This window comes from Crinia signifera, chromosome 1 (genome assembly GCF_055691185.1).
Source record: "Crinia signifera chromosome 1, ASM5569118v1, whole genome shotgun sequence".
Taxonomy (NCBI): Eukaryota; Metazoa; Chordata; class Amphibia; order Anura; family Myobatrachidae; genus Crinia; species Crinia signifera.
Window position 1 is genome coordinate 278832735 of NC_139217.1, and position 25903 is coordinate 278858637.

Below are 25903 nucleotides of genomic sequence, written 5' to 3' on the forward strand. Positions count from 1 at the left end.
CATTGACATGTGGGAAAACCCAGCGTTTTGGGCGTTCTCAGGCTAATGAGGCCGTGACGGACATGCAGGGGGTGGGCAGCTGATATCACCTGATGTCATCTGCCCGCCCTGTCCTTGCACAGGGTTCCCACAGTTTAGAGTCACTATATAGGTGTCTCTGAACTGCGACCATCAAATGATTTCTTACCGCCTGCAAATGGATGATTATGTAAATCATCCATTCTCAGCCATGCGGGGGGTTGTTCGTGCGAGGGGGGGGGGGCAGTTGGCACTGCAGGCAGCAGGCGGTGTCTGAATTCACAGCCTTGCCAGTCAATCAGAATACGGTCCATACTATATGATATCAACGTAAGCACGGTAACAACACACAAGGACTAGTAAGTGTTAAAAAGTGTACAGTCACTTGGAAAGTTATACATACTTTTACATGTTTATTTATCTTTCTACATTTAAAAGGGAAAAAGCTTTATTTTAAATAAATTCTTATTTTAGAACGCAATGGGGCATTCTTTGCAATTTATACTTATTGTACTTCGTAACTGTACATGTTTCCCATCAAATTCTAGCAGATCCTCTGAAATATTCCCTCTGTGCAGAATATCTTAAAATAGACTTTTACTGTATTATTACAATAAACATATCAAGTGTGTTTATCATGTTATAATTGGAATACAGTTTCTTTGGGATTTGTTTTCCAAATACCCACGAGCAACATTGTATGGACATTGTGACAGTACTTACTGTGTATAGATTAGGCAGCAGACTGTTTATATGGACTGTGTGAATTGATGATGCTGCATAGAGATTAGGCAGCAATGTATATGGACAGTGTGACAGTGCTGCATATAGAGTAGGCAGCAGATAGTGCTTCTTATAGAGTAGACAGCAGACTGTATATATGGACAGTGTGACGATGCTGCGTATAGAATAGGCAGCAGAATGTGCATATGGACAGTGGGACAGTGCTGTTTACAGTATATAGTAGGCATCCATAGGTGTGCGCACATTGAGTGTTAGAGGTGCACAGGCACCCCCTAATGCTGTGCCCCACCCTTATGAACACCTCTGCTGATAACAATATCAGCAATACCCACAACCAAAGACTTTTGCTTTTTAGAACTTTATTCCATTTAAATAAGCGCCCATCAATCAATTCTATGTGTGTTTGCATTGTTAATTGAACTAGACCATTGTCATATCACTAAATACCTGCGTCATCCATATATGTTTATGACTGTATTTGCATGTACTGTTACACAGAGTAATTAGAAGATTACAACTGAAATAGGCAGGATATAATGGTGTGGCTGAGAGACTTTTTATATTGTAGCGAGTGTCACTAGATGATGGAAGACACGCCTGATTGGCGGTGTTAGACACGCCCAATAGGTGGAGCTATGCACACTCCTTTGACGGTGCACCCCCTAATAAAATGTGCTGCACACGCCTATGTAGGCATCAGACTGTGTATATGGGCAATGTGAACATGCTGCCTATAGAATAGGAAGCATACAGTGTGACAGTGCTGCATGTAGAGTAGGCAGCAGACTGTGTATATGGGCAATGTGACTGTGCTTTGTATAGAGTAGACAGCAGACTGTGTATATGGGCAATGTGACTGTGCTATATATAGAGTTGGCAGCAGACTGTGTATATGGGCAATGTGGCAGTGATATGTATAGTGTAGGTAGCAGACTGTGTATATGGGCAATGTGACTGTGCTATGTATAGAGTAGGCAGCAGACTGTGTATATGGGCAATGTGACAGTGATATGTATAGTGTAGGCAGCAGACTGTGTATATGGGCAATGCGACTGTTCTATGTATAGTGTAGGCAGCAGACTGTGTATATGGGCAATGTGACTGTGCTTTGTATAGAGTAGACAGCAGACTGTGTATATGGGCAATGTGACTGTGCTATGTATAGAGTTGGCAGCAGACTGTGTATATGGGCAATGTGTCAGTGATATGTATAGTGTAGGCAGCAGACTGTGTATATGGGCAATGTGACTGTGCTATGTATAGAGTAGGCAGCAGACTGTGTATATGAGCAATGTGACTGTGCTTTGTATAGAGTAGGCTGCAGACTGTGTATATGGGCAATTTGACTGTGCTATGTATAGAGTTGGCAGCAGACTGTGTATATGGGCAATGTGACAGTGATATGTATAGAGTAGGCAGCAGACTGTTTATATGGGCAATGTGACTGTGCTTTCTATAGAGTAGGCAGCAGACTGTGTATATGGGCAATGTGACTGTGCTATGTATAGTGTAGGCAGCAGACTGTGTATATGGACAATGTGACAGTGATATGTATAGTGTAGGTAGCAGACTGTGTATATGGGCAATGTGACTGTGCTATGTATAGAGTTGGCAGCAGACTGTGTATATGGGCAATGTGACAGTAATATGTTTAGAGAAGGGAGCAGACTATGTATATGGACAGTGGGACAGTGCTACTGTATGTATAGAGTAGGCAGCAGATTGTGTATATGGGCAATGTGACTGTGCTATGCATAGAGTTGGCAGCAGACTGTGTATATGGGCAATGTGACAGTGGTATGTATAGAGTAGGCAGCAGACTGTGTATATGGGCAATGTGACTGTGCTTTCTATAGAGTAGGCAGCAGACTGTGTATATGGGCAATGTGACTGTGCTATGTATAGTGTAGGCAGCAGACTGTGTATATGGACAATGTGATTATGATATGTATAGTGTAGGTAGCAGACTGTGTATATGGGCAATGTGACAGTGCTATGTATATAGTAGGCAGCAGACTGTCTATATGGGCAATGTGACTGTGCTATGTATAGTGTAGGCAGCAAATTGTGTATATGGGCAATGAGATAGTACTTTGTATTGAGTAGGCAGCAGACTATGTATATGGACAGTGGGACAGTGCTGTGTATAGAGTAGGCAGCAGATTGTGTATATGGGCAATGTGATTATGCTATGTGTAGAGGAGGCAGCAGGTTGTGTATATGGGCAATGTGACAGTGCTTTATACAGAGTAGGCAGCAGACTGTACAAACGATTTGTAATTTATTCTGAAGCAATTTCAGTATGTCATAAAATGAAGTTATTTTATGCAAATTCAGCTTAAATGTGCTTTTAATAGAGATGGAAAATAACCAATGAAAAATGACTGGCGGACATTTGCCCATTGTCATGGTTAATTCATGAGCCTGTTAAAAAAACATTTATCAATGTCTCTGTAAAACAAAGCTGGCACTAACTAGTGCAGTTCAGAATCCCTTCCCACTAACAATTGTATATGGCTGTTTAATGTCATGTTATAAGAAGTTCACTCAGTTAATTTGGTATCTGTAAAAAAATGTTTACATGTAAGAAATACCAGTGTCATGTGGCGTTAACGTGCTTGTTTTTTTTGGTGTAAACTATGCACATCCATACTGCCTATACTAACCGAGATGCATCATTCTTTAAACTGTCATGAGAGAGAGTAATAACTGATAGACACCCCATACCTCTTTATATACATACACATTGCTGTCTCTTCCTCTTCTCTCTTATATCTCTTTCTCCCCACCCCATCTTTCTCCCTTATTTTTGCTGCCCCCCCCCCCCCCCTCCTCTTTTCTCTCTCTCCTCTCTTTTTCTCTTGCCCATGCTGTCTCCCTCTCTCTCACGCAGAGCCGGCCCTAGCCTAAATGACGCCCTAGGCAAGATTTTGGCTGGTGCCCCCTAGCATCGCCACTTGTTCCGCCTCTGACCCTGCTCCCCTTTCCCAGCACCATCAACCCTCATCATAGCAGTCATCCTTTTGGTGCTCCTACCTGCAATATTTTAAATAGAAACAGTGCACACATTTGGTGCGCAGCCCAAACAGGGGTGTGTTCTTGCTGGGAAGGGGCATGGCCACCCAATAGTACACCCAATTCAAATTATGCCACACAGTAGTGCCACTTTATTCACATTATATCATGCGATGGTGTCCCTTATTCACATTACATCACACAGTAGTACCACTTTACCTTATGTACATTACTCCTCACATTATACCCTTAGAAGAAAATCCTGAGAAAATATTGTATTTTAAGCACCTCCATGGCCACACTGCAACCCAGCACAAAGCAGTGTGTGCTGGGCAGAGGAGAAGAGCTGCAGCTGCTGCTGGGCCCTTCCATCAGACTTTGGCCTGGGTAATTTGTACCCAATACCTTTTCTCTCGGCACCCCTGATAATACCACACAGTAATGCCCCTTACACATGACACACATTATAATGTGTCCTTATAACCATAATGCCCCTTACACATTATGCCAACCTTTATTAATGCCCTTCATACAAATAATGACACATATAATGCCCCTTACACATATGTTGCACATTATTAATACCCTTATACACATGACACACATAATGCCCATTACACATATGTTGCACATTATTAATGCCCTTATACACAAGACACACATAATGCCTGTTACACATTTCACACATTATTAATGCATTTATACATGACACACATAATGCCCCTTACACATATGCCGAACACTATTACACAACCAAACCACCCCCAGACAGCACTCGCACAGCCGCTAACACTGTGACCTCTGCCTCTGCTTGGATACAGATGTTTCCTCATACATCTTGACTCAATAGGCCATGCAGCTTCTACCCAGTTCTGCTAACGTTGGGTGCATTTTTTGCTGAAAATTTGTCTTATTTGCATTGTTATGTGACCAGGACACAGAAGGAGCTTCCGATGATTAAAATGATATGTGGCATGAATATATTCTGTGTGCGACTGTGGCTGTACCTGCATACGGAATGCTATGTTACAGTGATTTCCATGAATACACTACTTCATATGCAGATACAGCCTCACTCACACACACAGAATATAGGCATGCTGCATATAATTTTAATCAGCAGAAGCTGCTGATGCCCCTAGGCAATTGCCTAGTTTGCCTATGCCTAAGGCCGGCTCTCCTCTCACGCACTCTCTCCCACTGCTCTCTCTCCTCTCTTTTTCTCTCACCTAGGGACAGATGCACTAAGCTTCAAAAGTGATAAAATGAAGAGTGATATAAAACCAGCCAATCATCTCCTACCTGTCATGTCACAGACTGTGGGGCAAATGTATTAAGCCTGGTGAAGAGAAAAAGTGGAGATAAAGTGGAAGGAGATAACACACCACTTTATCTCTTCACCAGGCTTAATACATCTGCCCCAGTGTTTGAAAAATGTTAGGCAGGAGCTGATTGGTTGTTGATAACTCTCCATTTTATCACTTTTATCTGGTCCACAATCTGTCTCCCTCACCCTCTCTCACTCAATCGTTTAACCTTCTCTCCCCTGCTTCCTTTTACCCTTGTTCCTTCTTTTTCTCTCAATTCTCTCTAACTTTTCCTCAGGGTTACCTCCCTTATTTTTTCTCGCTGCATGTAGTCTCTTTCTCCTCTATCTCTTTCCCCATGCCTCTTCCCTCTCATTCTCTCGATCTCTCTACCTTGCACGGTCTCTTTCTCCCTGACACTCTCTCACACCCTGTCTCTCCAACTTTCTGTCCCAGATATTCACTTTCTCTTGCTCCCCTCTTTCTGGGGGAGATTCTCTAAGCTAAAAATGCGGTAAAAACCCCGTTATCAGGGTTTTTACCGCATTTTGGGATGCTGTAAGCATCCCCCGCCGGGTTACCGCGGCGGGGGGCATCGCCAGTAAAATCTGGCGATGCCCCATAGAAGCCAATGGGCTTCTATCGCAACCCTCCGCCGCCCCGCGCCGACCCCCCGCCGCCCCGCATCGCCCCCTCCCCCCTCACCTGTGTCCGGGCAGCACAGCGCAGTGCTGCCCGGACCTGTGACCTCCTCCCTGCACTGATCCTCTTCCGGGTGCAGGGAGGAGGAGAGCCCGGCGCAGCAGCAGCAGCGCCGGGTGTGGGAGGGAGGGGAGAGCTGCCGGGACGTGCTGGGACCCGGCGACTCTCACCGCAAAGGACAGCTCTTAACGCAAGAGCTGTCCTTTGCCTTAATTATCGCATATGTTACAGCATATGCGATAATTAAATATGCGATGGGGGGCGGAGATTCTTAAAGAATCTCCCCCTCTCTCTCCCTCCCTGACATTCAATCTCTCACTCATGCTTGCACGGTGCACCCCTCTCTCCCGACTCTTCTCTTTTTCCCTCATTCCCTCTTTTCCTATGAAGCTTTCTCCTTGACCACCCCTCTGTCTCTCTCTTTATCACTCCTCTCTCTCTCTCTCTCTCTCTCTCGCTCTCTTTCTCTCCCCGACACCCTCTTTGTTACTCTTTCCTCTGCACACTTAACTGTGTTTGGCACACTATGTAGGATTACCCTGGGTGGAATAGGTCACACCTAGAATGGATTACAGTAAATGTGCTGGTTACAGCATCTTAAAGCTTACAGTAGTATCCTAACACAGTCAGGTCTATTATTTCCATCCCTTCCTCAAGTGTAAACAGGTAAGGCAGCCATGGTGAATGCACTACAAAGCTTAGACTGGGAGATAAGCCATACAAGGACCCAAGGAATATATGGGAAAAATGTCACGCATGTGCAATATGGTATATATACTGTAGCTTGTATCAGGCATTTCCAGGCTAAAGGTGCCCACACACGCACCAATCCCGGCGGTGCGATGCTGTACGATGGGGTGCGCGCTCCCGCGGCACCTCATTGTACAGTACAAAAAGTATGTGCTGCACATACTTTTTGTACTAGCTTTTTCTAGCATAGCATCGCATCGCATGCACATCGTATGCACAAGGCATACGATGCGATGCTATGTGTGCTAGTTAAGCCCACAACACATGCCGGGATCGGTGCGTGTGTGGGCACCTTAACACCAGCAGCCCTGGCCCCAGTAACATTCATGCCAGGGGACAGGTGACCCAATCAGTACCTCAGTTATTCTGATTTAACTATCTGTGCTGAAGGCTGTATACTACAAAACCTGCACGGCCAGTGCACCCCGAGGATCAAGCTAGAAATGCCTGCTACACATAAATAGATCAATACAGTATGTAGTGTGACCAGCCAATGGAGAATCTATCCATGCAGCCATCTGAGGTAGGCGCACAGTGTAGGTTGCTGCTGGCAGTGTGTGCACATAGTAGAGGTACAGTATACAAGGGGATGAGGGAAATAAAATATAAAAACAAGTAAAATACAGTGGCATAAAAGGCAGTGTTCAAATAGTGGTAAGTTCAATATAAAAGTAGTAAAATTAGGTTTCACATGTTTCATGGCCCCACTGTTTCCAAACCACACTATATCCCGCACTGTATTTGACCTGCACTGTGTCCTACCCAAGCAATATCCCGCACTGTATTGGTACTAATGTGGCCCCGCCCCTTCCTTGTGAAGCCGCTCCCCTAAATTTTCAGTTAGTGCCTTCATCACCAATTTCCTTTTTGGCACACGCCACCAAAATGTCTAGTTACGGCACTGGCTGTAGCACTTGAGACATAAACCAAATATACAATAAGAGCCCCGGAGGTGGGGGGTGCCAGCATCAGCAAGTGCATAGACCAGTGGTTGCCAACCATGGTCCTCAAGTACCCCCAACAGTGCACGTTTTCCAGGTCACCCGGCAGGTGCACTCATTATTCAGGCACATTTGAAAAGATCCACAGGTGGAGCTAATTATAGGAACTTGTGATTCTGTGTGGAGACCTGCAAAACATGCACTGTTGGGGGTACTTGAGGACCAGGGTTGGGAACCACTGGCATAGACACTTGACAATGCTGGCTCTGAAATAAGTGGCGGGAGCAACAGCCATGCTGCCGATTGGCCGACATTAACAAGGACCTCCCATGCCCAAACATGCTGGACAAAGGAGGACGTCGTTAATGATGCACGGGAGCATGCATCAAGATAAAGTGAAAGATATCTTTCACTTTATCTTCTAGTGTGTACTGTATAGGGCTATAAACCCAAGCTGGTAATCCCAATTATAATAAATGGTACATATACTCTGGAATGAGACTGCCCCACTGAACTCAGGATTGTTGGGATGTATGCTTTCATTGTTCTGAACGCCATCTACAGTAAGGTTAATTTGATTAAGATGATTAAGATTTCTTCATGGCTGTTCAGGAAATAAATGTAAATGTCTGGAGTACTTTGTGTTTTTACAAAGGCATTTGTTAGCGTAGTGTTACTAAAATGTTTCTAAGTAAACATTTTCTATATTTCGATAATGGCATATAATTTGCCAGGAAAATGTTTTGACCTTTTAAAACTGATTTCATATTCTCTCAGTACAGAAAGCAATCACTGTCTTTCAGTAATAGCCTAGGCATATTATACATGCTTCTGACCGACACAGCAGCTGTTTAGTGACTTAATAAAACATATTCAGTTGTGTCCTGGTGATATAATAATTGGACAGATCATCCAGGGAAATCTGCTTAAAATCATTATGATGACAATAAAAAAGTGACGTAATTCGACAGGAAAACTTACACCAGTGTCTCAGTATATAAAATATTAAATATGGATTGAGGTTAATAGCATTAACACACTGGCACTGGAAATGCTTCAAAAATAATTTTTAATGAAAAAATTGAAGGACTGCATTTTGAGCATTGTCGAATTTATGGGTCAAGCCGCCCCTAGGCAAAATTTTATTGGATGCCCCCCTTAATTATGCCTTTAGACTCAGCAGTTATGGCTTTTATGCATAGCTGCATAGACATCATTATAAAGTCACTTTTGGCTTTGATTCTGCTCCCTTGGTCCCGAAGCTGTAGCCTTCCAGCAAACAGCAAATTGGCCATATCCCCAACCTCTCCTGCACCTCGTGCATGCTAACCACCCACCACCTAGTCTGCTGTGCTTCCCCCAGAACGTGCCACCCCTAGGCATCAATTAGATTAAATAAATAAATTACATCTGATCATTGTGCTCAAATAGTGAATATATATATATATATTGACTCACAATACATCTTATGATATCTTGTGCCTCCTCTTTTGTATTTAAATCTATTTGCCTCCCTTTTTGTTAATGCATTTACAATTGGTTTCTGCCTTTTTTAATACATTCATGGGGTAGTCAAGCTCTCACCGCTATTCCCGACAGCATTGAACAGGGATCTCGGCAAAACGTGCCCCACTTCACAGTCAGACACGCTCTGCTAAGAACGGGCAGAAATGTCAATTTTCGGCGCTCGGCAGGTGGGACATTGAATCCTGCCTGCCGAGCTGACGTCGAGCCGGCCGAGAACAGGACCGGGTCACAGCTGTCGGGCTAACCCAACAGTCGTGACGCCAGATTGAATATCCCCCTTAATATGATTTCCTGCAATTCTACTACAGCAATTCGGGTGTGGGTAAAAGCCGGAAACATAGTAAATATGGGTGTGAGTAAAAGCCGGAAACAGAAGTAGATCATCTCCCTGCCGCCACGCTCTCCCCTCACGCCGGGGACAGCTAAGAATGCTGTCCCCGGCGCCTCCTCCTCCCCCCTGCAGCCGGAAGGATGTCCGGCTGCTTCACTAGAGGAAGGAGGGGTTTACCTTCCAGGGTCCAGGAGGACCCTTCAGGAAGGTAAGCCAGAGGGGGGGTTGGCGAGGCGGCGGGTTTGCGTCGGCATCAGCGAAAAGAAGCCCATAGGCTTCTATAGGGTATCGCCATCCAAAGGTGGCTATACCCTTCAGTGCGGTATCATTTTTGATACATTGGAAAATGCAGTAAAACCGGGGTTTTACCGCATTTTCCATTTGATACATCTCGCCCATAGAGAGAGTTAGATTTCAGTGAGTTCTTTTGTTTCTGTGCAGGGTAAATACTGGCTGTATTATTTTTACACTGCAATGTAGATTTCAGTTTCAACACACCCCACCCTCTTTCTGCACTTGGCCAGCGGCTCTGGGAGCTGCTGGCCGTGCCCCCAGCCACTTTGTCTCCAGGAATAGATGCTGTGCGGGCGGGACCGTCTCCCAAAAACAGGAAGGTCTCTTGAAATTCGGCACAGTTGGGAGGTACTGTAAGTAATTATTTGTAAGGTACTTGCAGAAATAAGAATTTATGCTATGTGTTGCCATGTATGCTATGTGTTGCCATATCCACCAGGCAGAAAATAAGAGGAATTAGCTATTTAAATATGATCTTTCACTGACCCTGAAGGATAAAATAATGGCTCAAGTGTGTTTTGTAGACTGCAGATGTCTCTGACATGCTTTTATTTCCCACCCACATGTATGAAATAAATCAGAATTTTGGGCAGTGCTTCTAATTACTGCAATATAACTGAGCCAGTGCTCCAGATGGGAAGGAATTGATCTGTTTTCCTTTAGGGACTGATGCCGAACGCATCATAGTAGAAAATAACAGAGTTATGTAAACGTGAACTCATCTATGTGCTTTATATTCTGTTGGGAGAAGGCTTGGACAGGCTTCCCTAGGTCTAGAACAATCGTTGTGTTTCAGAATACTCAACTGTGTCCTTCTCTGTGATCTGATTCCCGAGCCCTGTCTGTTGCATAATGTGACCTGTTATGTCTGCTGCATTTGTAATAGCTTATTTCTTCCAGAATATATTCACCGATAATAAGAAAACCCTAAGGGAAAAACTTTTGTATTTTAATCCATGTATCAGATTGTTAATTAGTGTTGCATCTATCAGGCTTAGGGCAGTATTCAATGAGAAAAGTTCTCCGTGTTTTGTGGAGAATTTGTGCTTTTTTCGCCTTGGACGGAGCATTTTGCTCTCCAAAAGCGAGCAACCCTATTCAATGTGAAATGTTCTCCGTCTTTCGAAGTGATTTTCGCCGTCTCTCTCCGTGTAGAAATTCTCCATCTTTTCATGGAGAGCTGGAATGTGAACTTTTAATCTAAAAGGGTTTTGTATTTAATTATGGTGTCAAAAAATCAGGAATTTTTTTCTGTGAAGGGGCATGTGATTTTTATTCATGTGCTTATAGCACATGAATATATATTTAATTTAAAAAAATATATTTTTTTTAATTTTTTTTTTTTTTTTTTTTACACAGTGCAGCCAGCAGGGGGCCGGAGCGCTCGAGCCGCTCATTAGATATTCATATATTCACTGCACCCGTATGCACGTTCGGGTGCAGTGAATACTGGGTCCCCCGCTGGCTATAGGGGGGGGGCAGCCTGTGCTGCCTGGGTCCCAGGGGGGCCCCCTACCCTCACATATGTTCTGTGGCATCCAGGGAGACTTTAATCTCCCTGGATGCCACGTCCCACGGCTCCCTGTCAGCTCCCTGCCGCGGACGCTCGTCCGCTGCAGGGGTTAAGACTCGCCGCGAGTGGCGGCGAGTCTTAAAAACGTTGAATAGTGGGAGCAGGAGTGGCAGCGAGCCCTCCGGAACACGGAGAGTGCATGGAGAGCGAAATAAAACGCTCTCCATGCACGGAGAACTCCGTCATTGAATACTGCCCTTAGACAGTATATATACATTTGCCACATAGTACATGAAAAATACATTTGTAAATATTGGTAAATTTTTAATAACCAGACAATGTTTTTTCTGTTGTGTATGGGGATACGGTCACAAGTTCTACAAGCATTAGGTCGACAAGCATGACAATCAACATGAAGGAATGTCGACATGGCTGAAGGTCAACATGGGTTAGGTCCACAGGGTTCAATGTCGACACCGGGGTAAAAAGTAAAATACAATGTCGACCTTGCGACTCTCAACCTTCTCCATGTCGACCTAATGCTTGTGTCAGCCTAATGACCATAGCGACCTTCCTGCATGTCGACCTTCATGCATGTCGACCCAGTGGTGTTGAACTAATGCTTGTCAACCTAGTTGGTGTCTATCGAATGCATATGAGTCAGAGTTATATGGCGCATCAGTTTTGATTGTTACTGAATGGAGATTTGAACACAGGGTCTGTGGATTTCAGTGGACATTTTTGGAAGGTAACAGGAGGGGCTTAACAGATTTGGGAGCATCATTGACAGTGGCTGCCACTCACATACTGTAGGAATACACTCTCAGACAGAGATACTGCACTGCTGTAAGACGGAGCAAGTGGGCAACTCTTCATAAGGGTCTTATGGGGCCTACACACATAGCGAGGTAGGGGCATTTTCTAAGCAATCTTACTAGATCGCTTATAAAATGCTGCTACATCAATCCGTGTGTAGGGACCATAGTGATGCGCAGCTCCGCGCGTCGCATTCGCCATGCTGGATATTAATCGGTCAGGGCCAGTGTTCTCACCGGAGAACACTGGCCCTGACAGATCGCTCAGCACACAACATGACACATAGCTGTTGCTGAGCAAGCTAGCATCGCTCAGGATGCTCAGCAAATCTCTACATGTGTAGGCCACTTTAGACTACTGTATAGTGTTGCTGATAATTGTACATTTCCGAGCATGGTATAGGGATTTTTCAAGGGACTTGTACTGACTAGACGACTTAAGCCAGTGCTTGATTTGATTGATTTAATCAATGATAGCAATATTACATATTACATATGTGTAATTGATACATAAGCAGCGTTATATTCATGTATTTCTTCTTTTTCAGTTTTGCTAACTTTTTTATTAGTCTGTTAATTTCTAGGTACAGTAGGGTTGCAATCCCAAATGTAATATGGCTATTTCCTTTTCCCGTCCAACAGGATTGTCCAGCAGAATCAGGAGATTTTCGGGCTCAGCAGTGCTCCGCTCATAACGATGTCAAATATCAAGGACAATATAGGGAGTGGCTTCCAATTCATAATGACCCTGAGAACCCGTGTTCTTTAAAGTGTCAAGCTAAAGGAACATCTCTTATTGTGGAACTTGCTCCTAAAGTACTGGATGGCACTCGGTGTTACACAGAGTCCTTGGACACATGCATCAGTGGTTTATGCCAGGTAAGTTATGGTCAGTCATTATTTGGCATGCTGTTGTTGTATTGTATCGTGTTGGTTGTGTTTCTCTGTATGGCTTTATGGACACTTGGTGGTGCCATAGAAGAGATAATAATAATATGCTTGCAGGCTATGTCAGTGGCCTTTTTTTCAGTGCTCCCACTGTCTTAACAACACAATTGCTTAGATGGTTTATTTTACTTTATCTATGTGATGTGATGTTATTGTGACTACTGTATATTTAAGCTACAATAGGTATTGTAGAAGAGTGGGGGAAGTGACACACGGTATAAACACACTTTCACATCTTTCCTTTAGGTGTTAAACATTTTGTTAAAGTTACTATGGATGGTCATTAATATTTGGTGGAATATTTGACATTAATTGGTGCCAGATGGTTCATATAAGTCTCTTGTGTTTTACAAGAATTGGTATGGAATAATACATGGGGAAAGGGGTTATTAGACACATATAACCTGATACAGTTAAAAGTACATTGGATGTATATTGCTGCAAGACTGCATGCACAGAGCTGACAGAAGCCCCCGGTTACATAATGTACCTGAAAATTGTATAACGAGTAATAAAATGTTGGCAATATAATTATAACTATTAGTTGACAAGGAAATGATTATTGTTATGCAATACATGATTAGAAATTGCTTGGATCCCCTAGCCCACAGACTTCTTGAACAAAATAAAATTATGGAGCTTGTATGTAGTATTAAAAGGCTTGGTCGCTTGCTCACAAGCGGTCAACTGCCCGTTGTCGTGCCCGTTCTGCCGAGATCCCTGTTCAACTTTGTCGGGGAAGACAGCATTGAATAGGGCCCGCTGCTATTTCCCCCTCGGAAATAGTGGCGGGAGATTGAATACCCCACATTGCCTGCAGAAAGCGTTAGCAGCTCAGCATTTGTAAGTTCAACTTCAGGGGCTAAAACTTGCATTCTGGAACTTGGTAAATATAAATAGAGAAACCTTTGCTCTCATACAGATGGAGCGCGAGACATCTTTGACCAGCACTTGCCAGATCCCTTGCATTGGCGAGCGCCGGTGATAGAGACTGGGACGCGAGTGCATCTCACACGCATGTGCGTCCCAGTTTCTCGTCGGCGGGGCGACGGGAACCCCTTCCGTCTCCACTTCAGGGAGACGTACAGGGTTAGGGGGGGGGGGTGCGGCAAGGCGGCGGGGACCCGGGGCGACCGTCGGCGAGGCGACAGGGACGCGGGGGGAGCCCCGTTGTAAAGGGACGTGCGCGCATCTCGTGCGCGCGCGTCCCCTTATGGTGGCTGGCGGGGGATGGCGACTCTTCCGCCATCCCTTGCAAAGATGACTCCCGCTACAGCTGTACATTGGATTGATACTTATTACTTGCTGGTGTCCCCTAAAAACAAATGTTTTCTTGCAATATGCGGATGAATATATAAAGACAAATAGGGCCCTAGGTAAGGCTATTATCCCAGGAGTATGGGCAGAAAGCAGTAGAATGTGCCCTTCTTCTGCATATGTATAGAGCCTCAGCCACAACAGATGTCAGTGCATGTGTCATTTTTGTAGCTGTAGCCTTTATTACTTTAATATTATGTTGTCTTTGGTTACATTTTCATACCCCCACTACTAAATTTCCACTTTGACATCTTAATGCTTCAAAATATTGACCTGCTGTAGTGCATTATACTATGTAGTTAAGCCAACGGGCTTGTGGACATTTGTGGGATACACAAAATGCAATGATGAAAGTGTATATATGTATAATCAGATAACCTTTTTAGTACTAGCAGGGGTTCTTGCTGGCAACTTTTAGCCTGGGGGGCAAGTCCATAACACCGGCCCATAAGTAATATAGGACAGGCGCCATATTTAAACCTTTGGTGTCGGTTTCAGCAATAGTAGAATGTGCTCAGAAAGTATCCACAAGTATACCACAAGTATGCCTTATAAACTATTTTTACATGAGGAGAGAACAGGCTGAAACAGTGAGATTTGCCCTGGGAGTTTTAGTAGTAAATGCTAGTTACAGTACAAAATGTTTACATAGTATAAAACGAATGGGTCTCATGTAGAGGACATTTTGGAACGAAGAAAGGTCTCGATGGCGCTGAACTGGTATGTCTCTCGAAATATGTGTTGCTTGTGATTTAGAGCAAATAAGTATATGAAAAAAACGTATTAGAATTTTCAAAAAATTATTTTAAACGAAGGTGTTTACAGAAAAACACTTAGTGGGGGGGATTTGTAAACACCTGAGAAGGGTTACCTTGTGGGATGCAGGGAGGGTCATGTTCCCCCGATCTCGCTGATTCTGGTCTGGAGTCTTCTCTTGATGCAGGATGGCGACACAGACCAATTGACACAAAACAACGTTAACCTTTTATTCTTGGGACGGCCACTAGCGACGTCGACCTTCCCTTGCTCACAAAAGTGACAGTAGTTCAACAGTATCACAATACTATAAGTGCAATGCAATTCACGGCATACATATATTTCAACAATGAATTCAACAGTCTACGTGCAAACGTAACATACGATAACAAGACAATAGAGTTACCGGTAACCCTGGGTCATTCGATATTCGTGGTATCACTGCGGTGGGGAACGACTGCTTCTTACTGAGTCAGGCCCGACACACCGCAGACCGGCTCGGTGCACTGTTTACACTTGGGGCAGCAATACCACCGAATACGAATGAGCGTCGCCACACACTATATTACACTAAACAGGCCTTTTCAAAATTAAGCATAACATTGCAATGTTACTAAATCTAAGTACCCGGGTACACTCTATTACTTAAACCGGTAAATCCCACAATAGGGCCGTGCACAGGATTTAAGTCCAGGGACGTGGTCACTCAGTAACTAGAGTTAGTTATCGCTGTAATCCCTTCCGCTAGGTAGACTCCTGGTGTATTGACTCCCTCTAAACAGGGGCACCGCAGAATTAAACCTCAGGGGTGACTTCCATCAGTGGTCCGGGGAAATGGGAAAGGCCTGGGGAAAAGGGCCTCAAGGGGCAAGGCTTGGAGTACCTGGTGTATGATGCCAGCTCCGGCTGGGGTTTGATGGGTTCTTTCGGGTGCTGTGTACCCTCCAGGGAATGCTAGTGTGGGTGCCAGACGTTGCCACAATCAGCTACACAGAGACTGGTATCTTCATGCTGCTGTGAGGGGTGTTGACTGGTGCCGCTGGGCTTGGGCTGCCAGCCTCGTGCTGCTGGGCTCAGTGCTGCTGCTGGACAGGCTGCGGGGTCAGCGGGGTTCACCACTGCTGCTGGTGCCCTGTGCTGCTGCTGGACAGGCTGTGGGGTCAGCAGGGGTCACCACTGCTGCTGGTGCTCGGTACTGCTGCTGGGCGGGCTGTGGGGTCAGCGGACGTCACCACCTCGCCGCGCTGCAGGTGCGGCTGGTGGGAGTCTGCTGCTGCGGGTGTTCCCCCTCAGTGTGCGTGGCCGGCGCGGCAGATAGCCAGGGAGGTCAGCGGGGGTCACGAGCCTCTCCGCGCTCCCCGTCCTACCTGGATGCGGCAACCTCCAAGCGCCGCGTCTCTGCCTTGAGCTGCTGGAGGTCGGGGGGGTCACCGCTGACGTCACCCGCTTCTCCGTCTTCTCTCCTAGCGGCGGGCATTCCACTTCACGCCGGGGACCGTGCACTGCTGCTGGGCTCTCTCCCTCTTCACGCTTCCACCTCTGCTGCCACGTGAGTCCCCTCTTGCCTTTCTTTTCCGCTCCCTCCGACCGCCTCTTCCTCCCCTCCCCCCTCCAATCCACTGCACTCCTGGCCCTGTCAGTCACAGGCTGTCGGGCAGATTAGATTTAACCCCTCCTTCGCTGGGCGCACTCTGCGGCACTGTGATTAACCCCTATCTTCTGGGGCTTACAAATTCGTACCCAAACTCACTGGTTAAATGTGTGGTAAAGGTGTATAAAGGTATCTTTTTAGGGGGTCCACCCGTGCAGATAAAAATAATTTGAATACCAAGGTAGTTGAACAGTGTCCTAAATGGCGTACCATACTCACTGTATATACAGGAGCTTGACGCCTTGAAACAGGCTGCTGTGACAGCCGAAACATGTTGGCAGAGAAGTGAGTGTTTTTATCTTTGTTTTTATTTGTATTTATTGGACTATCTGTTGTGACTATTGGCCAATTGGCCACATATCAGTTGTACCAGTAATAAATCCCTTTACTGAGACCGGTCCTCCTCTCTTTGTATATACTGCCCCCCCCCGGGGATGGGGTTGATAAGAATTTGAGAGACCTGGCTCCATTCAAAGAAACTGCTATATGTTTATCCCACCTACCTTCACAGTGAGTACGGTAGGCACCGATTTGTGATATTTGAACATTTTTCGTATTGAGTGTCAACAAAAGAAACCTTTATAGGCGTCAAGCTCCTGTATATACAGTGAGTACGGTACGCCATTTAGGACACTGTTCAACTACCTTGGTATTCAAATTATTTCTATCTGCACGGGTGGACCCCCTAAAAAGACACCTTTATACACCTTTACCACACATTTAACCAGTGAGTTTGGGTACGAATCCCCCCCACTAAGTGTTTTTCTGTAAACACCTTCGTTTAAAATAATTTTTTGAAAATTCTAATACGTTTTTTCATATACTTATTTGCCCTAAATCACGAGCAACACATATTTCGACAGACATACCAGTTCAGCGCCATTGAGACCTTTCTTCGTTCCAAAGCATCTGCCAATGAGGAGTTCCGAGTGTTCCTCCATTTGGGTCGGTGTTAAACAGTTACCATTGGACATATGTCCATAAACATCACTAAAACATCATTACATTTGATCAATGATATAAAAGTATCAGTGAGAAAGTTTTTGATATTTATGTATTTTCTCAAAAGAAAGGTTTGCTAATATACCCCTAGATCAGATCAAATACAATGGAGTGTATTAAATGCAGCTGGCAAGGGGGTAAAACGGCGGGGATTGCTGAAAATAAGTGATCCTTGCTGTTTAACCCCCGTGCCGGCCGCTCACCCTATTCAACGCGCCCGGGGAAATCCATGCTGTCAGAGGACGTCGAGGATTCCCCCAAACAGCGAGGCTCGCGGCTAATGCAGGGAGTGCGCTGCATTTAGCCGCGAGCCTCGCTGTTTCCCCCTCGCTCCAAAAACCTAGCGAGGGGTGAAACGGCGTGTGCAGGGTGAATACACCCCATTGGATTAAGGACAAACATTCTGGTCCCATGCATTTTTATGTTAAGGTGGCATATGACTCTCATATCCACTTATGTTTTACAATAAACACATTTATATTTTACAATAGAACAAGCCTATTATGTGAAAGGGCCACATGCTGTTGAAAATGAATACAGATCATGCTGGATAATCCAGAAATGCTTTAATTAACAGGGCATGTTTATTGTCACAATACTATTTAAAACAAAAAAAGTAAAGTGATGTAAGTTTATGCATCCATGTGTTGTTTTTTAGTTGTGCTGGAAGATGGCTAGATGTGTAATTGAGTACTCAGAGTTGTCAAGCGGGCAGCGTTTGTAGACTTTGTATAGCTGTCAGCATCTTTCTAGTCCTAAGATTATCTGGGCATTGACTCCTGTGAAATGAGATTCCCTGCAGTTCTGCACCACAGTTTAATATGGAAATGAGCCCCCAAGTCGTTATTTGTTTTTCTTCCCGCTTCATTTCCCTTGGCATCAGGTCTGTGATCACAGCCAACATCGCTGGCCCTTTTGTGTATGAAGAGCAACTATGACCGAGTCTAAATTGGCAGTATATAAGCTAAGGGTAAGGAATATACTATAACCTTGTCCTTTTTCGAAGTTAAAATCCAGTGGGGCCTATGCCTCTTCCACCACCACTTTCCTAAATGGCCCCATGAGCTCAGCTTGGATTGCTATAGTGTTTTCTTTATTCCCCCACTTCCTTTTCACTGCAAGGAGAGAGTGAGCACAGGAGCCAGGTTAAACAAAGACTCGTAGTGGGAGAGAGTGAATATTAAAAACAAAACATGTTTCATGCTGGGTCTTGGGGATCTCCGTCTCCACTGTCTAACGCTACTTTGGTTTAGAATGGTAGCTTAGCTTGTCCGGGGGCATTGCCAAGTAACATTTCTTTGGCAGCTACTTGGATGTATCAGCTTGCATTAAAAAAGGGAGCATCACAGCTAAACCAAAGTCAATTTGTTATCAAGAGAGAAATTATTTTGCATATGTTTGGAACTGTGATTAATTGACTGTAAATGATTGTGAGGTAATGAGTTATGTCACAAATTACGCTGAAATTGTGTTTTATTTTTTAATTCTTTTCATAGATCACACCACCAGAGGATCCATTTCTTATATATTTACCACCATCTTCATTTATTTTCCTATCTATATAATTATGTATTATATTTCCAATGAGTGGTCAGTGGTTTTGGGTTGGATACTATTATTATTATGGTTGATTTGTAAGGCGCCACAGTGCTCCACAGTGGCAATGAGTGAGTAAGATGGGATAAACAATGTCAGATAAAAGATTACAGTAGTAAAGGGAGGAGATGAGAGAGAAGAGAAAATATTTCTGAATGGATAATGACAAGACTAGAAGAGAGATGGGGGTGGGGGCGTTGTACCAATCCTTGGAGAGTGATAAAGTGAAGAGAGTTTAAAGTACCCACCCATTAAGTTCTAACTTGACATGTTACAAGATGTCTTTGAACAGTGATAGGAGACGATTAGTTATCACATTATCTCTCTCCAAGGATTATTACATATGCTATGGCAACAAGCTTGGAAAACAAGGGAGGATTGAGGGGAGTTGAGGATTTAGAATTGCTTTAGTAGATTAAAGATTATAATTTATTATCATTATTAATTATTAAATATTAATGGTATTTAGAGGAAGTTTGGAAATGAAAGCTTGATTGAAGAGTCAAGATTGGAGTTAAAGTTAGGATATAGGGGGAGATTCTCTAAGAATCTCCGCCCCGCTTCACCGCCCATCGCATATTTAATTATCGCATATGCTGTAACATATGAGATAATTAAGGCAAAGGACAGCTCTTGCGTTAAGAGCTTTCCTTTGCGGTGAGAGTCGCCGGGTCCCAGCAGGTCCCGGCGGTTCTCCCCTCCCTCCCACACCCGGCGCTGCTGCTGCTGCGCCGGGCTCTCCTCCTCCCTGCACCCGGAAGAGGATCATTGCAGGGAGGAGGTCACAGGTCCGGGCAGCACTGCGCTGTGCTGCCCGGACACAGGTGAGGGGGCGGCGGGGGGGGCGGCGCGGCGGAGGGTTGCGATAGAAGCCCATTGGCTTCTAATGGGCATCGCCAGATTTTTCTGGCGATGCCCCCCGCCACGGTAACCCGGTGAGGGATGCTTACAGCTTCCCAAAATGCGGTAAAAACCCAGATAACGGGGTTTTTACCGCATTTTTAGCTTAGAGAATCTCCCCCATAGGGTTGTATACATAGGCGAGTTTACGAGTCTGGCGGCCCCTAGGCACAACATTTGGGATTGATAAAGGGTTAGCCGCTCTATATTTAATACAAATAATAGTCACCAAAGCAAAATACTTCTTTTCCAGGATCAGGATTATTCTCAGTTTCAAGCATGAACACTTAGGGAGTTAGTCGAAGAGTTTCCCTGTATCGGACATAGGGTTCCATTCAGACCTGCACGCAGGGATGCGAATTTACAGCCAGGGATGGTTGACATCCAGAGACCATTTTGGGGGTGGTAACCCAGCGTTTTCTGTGATTGCCCCAGAAAATGCAGGTGTTCCCCGGCCATTGGGAGGGAGGGACGCTGATGGGCCTCCTCAGGCCAGAGTCCTGTAAATGAACATAGGGGGAAACCATTAGATGGTGAATTGTTTACCCCTCATGTACAAGGCTGAAAACGAATTTGCAGCAGTGCAGATAGGTGGAATTCACATGTGCTGGGCAGCTTGGGGCAGTGTTTACCTGAGCGCTGGGCTCTGAAGATATGCAGCCCAGCGATCAGGCCTGAATTGGGGCTCATAAGGATCATTCTTGTGAATGTACAGCCCTAGGATAAAGTGATTGTAAAAGTCCTGGAACCCAAAACGCAAAACTCTTCGGAAGTTAGCAATGTTACTCTCTTGGGTACTCTTTACCTAGAACGGCGCCCGCGATTGGCATCGCGGGCGTCGGGGGTAAAAAATCGCGGGCATCGCGGTCATCGTATGCACATAAAAAAACGGGTGCGACGCGATGCCCGCGATTTTCCCATAGGGATCAATGTTAAAAGTCAGATTGGACGCGATTTTAGTGTTAAATGCCTCAATGGCCGCGATTTTTACATAGGAAACAATGTTAAATGGGCCACAGAGCCCTAATAGTCCCCCTGAAGTCTTAAATGGCCCCCACAATTTTTAACGCCACCCCACGATCAACGTGAACCCAAAGCGTGGCGAGCGCAGCGAGCCCGCTAGGGGCGGCGGTACGCGTCGTCCGACCTTTTCATACCCCCACTATCCACGTCGGCGTGGAGTTGAGAATAGAATAGTGTGGCGAGCCACCGAGCCCGAAGCATGGCGAGCGCAGCGAGCCCCGCGAGGGGACGCGGATACCTGTGAAGCCCGCGAAGGGACGCGTTTACCTGTGAAGGTATCCGCGGCCCCTCGCGAGGCTCGCTGCGCTCGCCACGCTTCGGGCTCGGTGGCTCGCTGCGCTCGCCACACTATTCTATTCTCAACTCCACGCCGACGTGGATAGTGGGGGTATGAAAAGGTTGGAGGACGCGTACCGCCGCCACTCGCGGGCTCGCTGCGCTCGCCACGCTTCGGGTTGACGTTGATCGTGGGGTGGCGTTAACAATTGTGGGGGCCATTTCAGACTTTAGGGTGACTATTTGGGCTCTGTGGCCCATTTAACATTGTTTCCTATGGAAAAATCGCGGGCATTGAGGCATTGAACACTAAAATCGCGTCCAATCTGACTTTTAACATTGATCCATATGGGAAATCGCGGGCATCGCATCGCACCCGTTTTTTAGTGCATGCGATGGTCGCGATGGGCGCCGTTCTAGGTAAAGAGTACCCTCTCTTGCCTTTTGGAAGCCATTTTATGTGTCTAGGACTAGGAGACTAAAGAATAGTTTTACCTAGAGCTGTGGTAACATTGAATTGTGAAGTCTGATGATTTATGTCTTATAATGTTTTATATTAGTGTTTTAGTGTAATGTGGAAATTAATTTAGTTTATTGGTGTATACTATATCTGTTTGGATACTAAACTGAATTTTGTTGCCCTGATGTATGTGGGTTATGACAATAAAGTTGAATCTAATCGAATCTAATTTTATGACTGCCTGGCTGTGTCATTCTGAGTGCAAGTGCCCTCAAGTAAAGTAACACTTCAAACACGATGCCAATGATCCAGGAGATGGTTTCTTGAACTCAGTTATTTGGTTTTCTTTATTAAGATAATAGAACTTGTGGTGAAATCTGTTCTGTGTCGAGCCACCAAAACTTGCAGCATTTCCATGTGTGATGACAAAAGAAAACATGGAAGGAATTAACAGTATGATTTACAAGAAAACCATGTGTTTGTCTATGACATTTTACTGTCATGTGGGAATCCAGACGCAATGTCAGTAATACTGTACGATGTAATGTGAAGCTGCAGTTCCTGCTATACATTGCTCAGAATTAAATGACAGAATAATATTTTACTATTGTACTAGAAGAGCAATATATTTCACAATAAACTAAAGTATATAGAAAAAGATTCATACTATTTGTGTAGTATGCAAATTTGGAACATGTACAGTATAATTAAAGCGAACACTAGGGGCGGAATTTAATGCCGCCCGAGTTCAGCAGCAGTGCGAGATGTCTGCTGAACTCGGATGTTTTTGTAAAGGGGAATTAACTTACAAGGCAAAACCATGCCTTGTAAGTTATTTTCCCTGTAAAAAAAGTCAGAGTTCGGCGGACATCTTGCACTGCCACTGAACTCGGGCGGCATTAAATTCCATCCTAAGCTTCCATCGGGATGTGGTCAAAATCCCAGCGGTCGGAATCCCGACCGCCGCAGTGCCGGAACTTTGTCCCTCTATGGGTGTCCACGACACCCATAGAGGGAGAATAAAATAGTGTGCTGAGCGTAGCGAGGCACCGGGCCCGCTGCATGGCGAGCGCAGCAAGCCCACAAGGGGGGGGGGGATCCACGGCCCCCCTTGTCGGCATTGCTGCGGTCAGGATTCTGACTTCAGTATTTCGACCATTGGGATTCCGACCGCCGGGATTTCATACTGATCCCCTTCCATCTTTTTTTTTTTTTTATATAAATAGTTTTTATTGACAGAAAAAATATTAATTTAACTTATACACTACATTCTTTTGCAGATATATAGTTAATACATTCTAAAATTTATCAAAATGTATATATTTTTAACACATTTTAGTACAATTTGATATACAGTAACAAACTAGCTTATGACTTGAAAATATAGATGTATATGTACCCAGAACTTATTTAAAAGGGTTGGCCCGTAACTAATATGGTTGTATTATACCATGTTGTTAGTTGAAAATTTTTTGGTACGCTTTTCTTTTTGCAGAGTAACCTCAGACCAGTCCATAGTGAATAAATAAGATAGCCTAGGAAATAATAAGGACAATATTTACGAGAGAGAAAAGAATGTCCTTGATAAGGTGCACCTCAGGAGATTTATTAAAATATAACCTTTATTTTGCTTACTTAAAAGGCTGCGAAAATTTTATTAAAAAGACATTAAACATACAAGGGTAGGGTTCACACAATAAAAGACTGGGGTGGCAGGCAGATGTAGCTGTAATGTAGATGTTTTACACTGATAAGATTGTGTATAGGCTGTCTGGATCTTATGCAGACCCTGCGAATACAAAATGAATCGCAGTGGCTGCTTCCAGATCTTCACATACAATGTACTGGGTGGGAGTGGGTTAATTCACTTCTCCACTAATGCCTTTTAACTAAGATCTAGTGCAAGGGCTCATCCGTACTACAGAAATTGCTACGGGTAATAGCCTCTTTGGGAGTGGGTACAATAACCTCATAGAACTCCTATGTATCCACACACCTCTAATAGACCATAGATAGGTGTGTTATAATCCTATATATGACGTGCTGGTAAGAAAATATGTACCAGTACACTGTCAGACCCTCCTGCGTATATATGGGTGTCCCACTGTGTTAATACATCAGGGGATCTCAGCCCAGGGAGGAATAGGATTCCTTTTGTATTTCAAAGGGCGCTCTGCACCTTGCTGACAGTGAACACACTGACACACAGGTACAAGCGCATATGAGCCTAAGTGGCGGCTTCTAAGATACATACACTAGTCTAAGTACACAATCATAAATCACATAATATGAAAAATAACAAAAATCAATCAACAAGCCATCTGCCTGCGCACCGCTAGCCGGCACGCGCTTCGCAGATTAGCTTCCTCAGGGCCAACCAGATGCTGCCACGTAGTGGGTTTATATAGGTGGTGTCATTGATATTCGTCCAATCCCAGTATTACAATCAGACGCGCCTCCGCAGCGTCACCTGGGATTCCCTGTCCTATCACAGAGTGTACTAACGTCCGGCGCGTCAACGTCACGCGCATCGGACGGTAGTCATAGAGATCGCGCACAGCGTCTAACGTGTGCGCGTTGTATCCGGGTTGTCAGTTCGCCCTAATAGGCTCTCAGACCTACGCGTCGTCCTGGGAACCAATTACAGCATTTCAGTGGGCGGAGTGGAGTTACGTATCTCTCGACGAGTCTGCCGTTGCTATGGAAACCCTGATCAGCGTCTCTCATATGTCAACAAAGAGGTCTGTGTCGTTGCGATGAATGATCGTCCCTATAATTCATGTTTGGCTGTATGATTACTCTCGAACAATCCTGCTAAGTTTAGGATGGCTTTACCAACCGGGATCTAAACCCTGGAGATTACATGGGTGCTGAATTTCCACTTGTCGTACCTGGTGGAATATATAATGGGTATGCCAATTCTTTATTGTTATTTGGCTATGTAACAATCATGACGGTGAATTTTCCCACAGAGATCTATAGTGCTTATACTGATACATATATAATGTGGAATCAAAAATAGGGGAGAAAAAAGGAAAAGGGAGGGGGAATTTATCTGTATAGAAGGGGATAGGTCTCCCTGGGGATTGTGAACATATACATGGTAGAATGGTGTGAGTGAATATAGATCCACTATATAACTCCACTAAGTGCAATCAAATGCAGGAATACACATGTATTTTGCTCACATGTTCACACGTGTTGTTTGTTGAATTTTTTATATGTTTCTTATTTCACTTTGCTTGGTTTTTGAGCCCTACCGTGTTCTAATAATAAATTTCACTTCCTCCAGACTGTATTGAAATACACAAATTCACATTGCACCTTCTGGTGACCTCACCACATAGGTTTTATGACCCTGCAGGGATTTACCTGCAGACCTCTTCCTGCATTTGATTGCACTTAGTGGAGTTATATAGTGGATCTATATTCACTCACACCATTCTACCATGTATATGTTCACAATCCCCAGGGAGACCTATCCCCTTCTATACAGATAAATTCCCCCTCCCTTTTTCCTTTTTTCTCCCCTATTTTTGATTCCACATTATATATGTATCAGTATAAGCACTATAGATCTCTGTGGGAAAATTCACCATCATGATTGTTACATAGCCAAATAACAATAAAGAATTGGCATACCCATTATATATTCCACCAGGTACGACAAGTGGAAATTCAGCACCCATGTAATCTCCAGGGTTTAGATCCCGGTTGGTAAAGCCATCCTAAACTTAGCAGGATTGTTCGAGAGTAATCATACAGCCAAACATGAATTATAGGGACGATCATTCATCGCAACGACACAGACCTCTTTGTTGACATATGAGAGACGCTGATCAGGGTTTCCATAGCAACGGCAGACTCGTCGAGAGATACGTAACTCCACTCCGCCCACTGAAATGCTGTAATTGGTTCCCAGGACGACGCGTAGGTCTGAGAGCCTATTAGGGCGAACTGACAACCCGGATACAACGCGCACACGTTAGACGCTGTGCGCGATCTCTATGACTACCG

General features: G+C 44.7%; 1 protein-coding gene across 4 annotated transcripts in view; it reads left to right on the plus strand.

Moving 5' to 3' along the window:
* The window catches only part of ADAMTSL1 (ADAMTS like 1), an 852460-nt gene that overhangs the window by 651840 nt on the left and 174717 nt on the right, over positions 1-25903 (plus strand). For all 4 annotated transcript variants that reach the window (XM_083184471.1, XM_083184462.1, XM_083184453.1 and 1 more), the window contains one exon: positions 12600-12836. In XM_083184471.1, the coding sequence (XP_083040597.1) occupies positions 12600-12836 (237 nt within the window). The remainder of the gene's footprint in view (positions 1-12599; positions 12837-25903) is intronic.